This window comes from Myotis davidii, unplaced genomic scaffold (genome assembly GCF_000327345.1).
Source record: "Myotis davidii unplaced genomic scaffold, ASM32734v1 scaffold327, whole genome shotgun sequence".
In the NCBI taxonomy this organism is placed as follows: Eukaryota; Metazoa; Chordata; class Mammalia; order Chiroptera; family Vespertilionidae; genus Myotis; species Myotis davidii.
This window is the reverse complement of record NW_006298628.1, coordinates 5,673,101-5,678,539: the sequence shown is the minus strand read 5'-3', so window position 1 is coordinate 5,678,539 and position 5,439 is coordinate 5,673,101. Positions and strand designations below refer to the sequence as shown.

Here is a 5,439-nt window from a genome sequence, read left to right as displayed (position 1 = left end):
TCCCTAATAGTCTCACTTGCACAGGAGTGCCTAATCTAGAGGTTGACCTTCATGTTTGACCCATCTCATAACAAGTGTGTAACTCATGGGAGGAAGAGAAGGAAAATGATGGGTGTGAACAAAGACACACAAAAAATGAGTAATGCAATATTCTGATGATAACTCCACATCACTGATAAAAAATTTTTTTTGGAAGAGAATGATAAATAAGTCCAGCCACCCAAAAATACAATTAGAAATATCATAAATAACCAAAAGATATTATGGTAGGAATGAACCAAAACATAGATTTCATGAAAGATGCTAATGATGCAATAGTATGAGTTGGGCCTACACCGACATGCCACCCAACACTTGGAATCTACACTAAAAAGGACCAAATTATGTAAAGTCACCTTAAAACGAAGGATATCTTCAAAGTTGGAGGAATTGATTCAGATCTGAAGATATAGGCAATGTGAAACGTAACCGAGGGTGTTGGCATCATGGAAACTCGGCATGAAGACATCGCTGAGGCAAATGTTGGCCGTGCCCCTGCCACGCACTGCACAGGGGAGATGGAGAGTTAGTCACAGAACTGTGAGTTTTCAAGTTCCATTCGTGAGGACTATTGTGAAAGAAATGTGCCAAATGCCATCTGACATTAATTCCTTTAACTTCCAGTGCCAATTCCGAGCTCGTGCGGTAGCTCAGGAGTTCCTGTTACAGTCTATTCTCCTATAAGTTCGTAAGTAGGCGTCCTTGCTTTATGGGCTTGGCTAATGTGAGTCTGCTCCAAGAGGTGGCTTCCTCCTTGGTGGGTAAACAAAAATCAGGTCCACGGTCATGATTAAGGCTGTGAGTTCTGCCCTGAATGCCTTTCGGAAGACAACTTCTCCCTCTCCCCCTTCTTCAAGGGAATGCCTAGTCCCATGACAGCGTGTACGTTTTCTTTAAAGCAGACGCTATGTGAATGCTTATGGACTTCAGAGAATGATAGCATGCCAGTAAGCAATCACCTAAGTAATGATGGGGTAAGGCAGAGTGCTCAGGGCCCTTAGAGAATCTCAGGCATGGCAGGAATCCTGATAAAAACTTCCGAGTAGTTGTCAGTTCCGATGCTCGAATGCATCGTAATAAAAAAATGCATGCACCCAGGGTGGTCCAGCCCATTCTTGGAGACCTCTTTTGAAGAGTTTCTCCACATTTCAGGTCATACTCATCCTCGGCCCGCGGGACTTTTCCACCATCAGAAGCATCTATGCTACAGTCAGAATGGCATTTCCAGGCACTTCCCCACTTGTATTAGCCCCGCCCTCTATTTCAGTGCCCTTTGCCAGGAAACCCCATTCCTTTTCCTCTAAACATGGCCATTACCCTCTGGCTCTATAGGACACAGCACTTCCCTGACTGGTTGTCACAGATTTTAAGATGGTGGCGGAGACTGAAGAGAAGAGTCCTATTTTCTTTTTAAGATTCTTAGAGGGGACGGGGAGGGGCTGGCCACTTTCCCCAGGCTGAGTTCATGAGTTTATGTCAGGATAGATGAGGCAGACCAGCAGCTGGCACACTGAGCTACAGGAAAAAGGAAGAACCAAATCAAAGTGAAACAGGCTCCACACCACTCAGCAGCCTTGCAATTTAACATTTAACCGAATGTTGGTTGGCAGCAAAGCTGGGGGAGTGAGATTATTGGCACGTTTGACTGACAGGTCTATCATTAAGGAGAAATGCCAATTTGTTTCCTAAAGGGGCTGTACAAATTTATACCACCCTCCACCCCTCTGGCAACGTGCAAGAGCTTCAGTAGTTTCACATCCTCCCTAAATTTTTGATATTGTCATACTTTTACATTGTTTTTCAATATAGTGGTGTAAATTGGAATTTTGAGTTTTTAAAATATATATATTTTTATTGATTTAAGGGAGGAAGAGAGAGATAGAAATGTCAATGATGAGAATCATTGATTGGCTGACTCCTGCATGCCCCACAATGGGGATGGAGCCCACAACTGGGGCATGTGCCCTGACCGGGAATCGAACCGTAACCTCCTGGTTCATAGGTCAATGCTCAACCACTGAGTTATGCTGTCCAGGCAGAATCTTGAGGTTTTGAATTGTATTTTTCTCAATTACTTACGACTTTTTTTTTTTAACATTTCTTGGCTATACTGTATGTTTCCTCTAAATAAAATTCCTAGCTATATCTTTTACCCACTTCTCTATTGAGTGGTTCATGGTTACTGGTTGCGAGAGTTAAGTTGTTGAGACCAGTCCTTTGCCTCTGTGTGTCCCAGTCAATACCATGTGAGACAGAAGAACTGGACACACAGCATGGGCGGCAGCGAGGCTGGCAGCAGCTGGGCACCCAGCATGGGTGAGCCCATGAACTCATGAGAAATAGTAAATAGTTGTTTTTAGTGATAGTTTGTAACAAAGCAACAGATAATTAAAATAATATAAAACTCTGTTTTATTCATATCCTAAGGCCCAAGTTTTCTTTCATAACATTATTGAACTTTGGTATCATTTTTAGCTGATCATTCTTCCCAGAGTTGTATCTATTTTGTTCAATTTAGAAAAGGCCAAACTTTTGGTTTTGTTTATGTATTTATATAAATATAAATTCACTTTTTTGTTTTACTAATTTCTACTCTTGTTTGTTTAGGTATTCGTTTTCTTCTGTGTAGTTTGGGGGCAATGCTATTGCTTTTCTCTTAACTTCTTAAGTTGGGGCATTTAACTCATTGATTTTGAGGTTTTCTTCTCTTCTTATATAAATACTTAAACATATAAATCATCCTCAAAGCATTTTTTGTTGAATCCCATGAGTTTTGGGATGTCACGTTTATTATTATCCAACTCTACACATTTAGATAACTCCTCCGTACTACAGACTATACTCCTGTGTTTTGTACATTTACCCACTTCCCCCACCCATCTTAGCTCTGTATGGCCCAACCAGACAGGGGTGCTACTGGCATCTAGTGGGTTGAAGCCAGATGCTGCCAAACACTCCTCCTAGGTCACAACAGGGCACCTTCACCCAGCCAACAAAGAATTATCTGGCCCAAATTAATATCTTGCTGATGCTCAGTCCCACGACATTTCCTAATTTGTTTTGAGATTAAAACTTAAGTATCATTGAGCAGAAGCAAAAGACACAGTTTTGGGTCTGAGTCCGTCCAAATCAGCTATCTAACATGACCCCATGAAATGTTCTCATGTGAAAAACGGAGATAATTATTTTGGGGGGACTATATGAAGCTCAGAATGGTTCATGCGTATGATGTGCAGCAGGTGTATAAATCCTGGTGTATAAATCAGGATGCTGTACAATAAAACCAAACGCAACATGGAATGCACATAATTTATTAAGAAATAGAGGTACAACTTTCCGTAACCAGGAAGCCAACTCAGAGTGACTATGGAAGAAGAAAGCAGGATTACAGGAACCAGGAGCACATGGGAAACGAAAACAGGACTGGGAAGATTTGCAGCAGTTGCAGAAAACCTATATAACAGTTACAAGAATTCCTTTCTCTAAGTCACACAGAGGGAGAGGGTGGAGACCTGGACTATGGAGTCAAAGCAGAAACCATAGCTCCATATCGAGGATGCCCGAAGCTGACACATGTTCCACACACACGGGAGGAAGAGGATTGGGGACGTCCTCTGCTCTCCATCCAGCTGATTCAGAGGCTTGTATCAGGCACACGTGTCACAGAAATTAAGGTGCAGCATGCTGGTTGTCAGCCAAGTTGAGGAAGTGAATTTGTTTCCAAAATGGCGAGTCAGTTAAGAGGTGTTGTGTGAAGATGGTGGTTCTTTGGTGAGGTGATCAGCAGCAGGAAGGCTGGCAGCAGCTGGACACACAGCAAGGGCGGCAGCAGCAGCTGGGTCGGCAGCAGGTGGTTTTACAGCAGGTGGTCTGACAGCAGGTTGGGCGGCAGCAGGGTGAAAGTAAGGCCAGTCCTCCAAGACCAAGGACCATAGCAAGTGTATGTAGCATTGATCACTCCAGTCCTTTCCCAAAGGAATCCACAGCCATTTCCTCAGGGGACACTGGAATACCCTTATTGGACGTTGCTGGTTACTGTATCTAAGTTGACACTAACAGTTGGCAACCATTCATAATATATGTTTAAAGTGTGTTAAAGGACACAAGTAATTACATTTGGAATACTGGCGTCTTAGATTGGGTGCCCTCAGGAACAGACTCCCAAACAGGGGTTTGAGATCTAGTAGTTTATTTGGGAGATCATCCTAAAAGGCACTGCAGGGAACCTGAGAAATGATCTGGGGAAGGGACGGAGGCCAGTGTAGGATGATGGAATGAGCAGCTTACTCCTGTGGGCAGCTGGGTGTCACTCCACCAAGGACCTGAAGAGAGTGGTGCTCCTTGCCCCCACCTGAGAGGAAAGAGCTAGAGTATGTACCCACTGCACCCATCACTGGCCGAGCACTGCTCCTAAATACTTGGACCCCCGGCCTGCCTTAAGCTGGCTCCTTCATCTGGAGAAAGCCCATAGGCCAACGGATCAAAGTGTTTGCTGTAAGAAACCACCTTCCTTTATTAAACAAGAATGCTGAGGGCATAGAGGGGGGCATCCTGAGATCACCTGCTGTCCTCTGCTCCCTGCAGAGAGAACAACAGAACAATTGACAGCTAAGGATGGCAAGTCACGAGGAAAAATGATCAGACACGATACTCTTGTATTTGTATGCCTGGGAAATTCAGATTTATTTAAGATTTAGGGGCATCTCCATTTGAGAAAAGATGGCCGGGAAGAAATATATCAATAGGGATGACATGTTGGTTGAAAGATTTCAGACAAAATTCAAACTTTGTGTTCATCTGGGAGACAGGTAGTAACATGCTCTTGGCAGGGGGCGGGCAATATATTTGGAGGCCAAAGTCAGTTTAAGAATGAGTTGGAACTAAGTTTTGACAATTGGCCTGTCATGACTCAGTTCAGTTAAACTACATCAAGAAGCTTGGCTGACGATAACCAGTGGGCACAGGTCAGGGAAGTCAGCAGCAGGAACCACTAGAGCAGACTGGGCGGCAGCAGGTGGTCTGGCAGCAGGTGGGGCGGCAGCAGGTGGTCTGGCAGCAGAGGGTCGGGCAGCAGCTTGGGCGACAGCAGCTGGAGCCACAGCAGCTGGAGCCACAGCAGGAGCCACAGCAGGAGGGGCGGCGGCAGGTGGTCCTGCAGCAGGTGGTCTGGCAGCAGGGGGGGGCACAGCCCTGGTCAGAGCAGCCAGAGCCACACAGAAGCTGACCATGGTGTCAGAGGAGGAGGCTTTGATATTGGTAGGAGAGTGAACTGAGCAAATTTGAAGTCCCTCTGCTGTAGGTCCTCTTTCATACTATGCCGAGGTGCTGTGTCCCAGTCCTGGACCTTTTTCTAGTTTATTTTTCTAAATAAATATTAGTCTAAAATTGGAGCATCATGTT

General features: G+C 44.7%; 1 protein-coding gene across 1 annotated transcript in view; it reads left to right on the top strand.

Annotated features, from left to right (window-relative positions):
- Positions 1-4,695: 4,695 nt before the first annotated feature.
- The window catches only part of LOC102764126 (keratin-associated protein 9-1-like), a 9,065-nt gene continuing 8,321 nt past the window's right edge, over positions 4,696-5,439 (top strand). Inside the window, exon 1 of the mRNA XM_015570803.1 lies at positions 4,696-4,951. Coding sequence (XP_015426289.1) covers positions 4,944-4,951 — 8 coding nt within the window. The 5' untranslated portion in view covers positions 4,696-4,943. The remainder of the gene's footprint in view (positions 4,952-5,439) is intronic.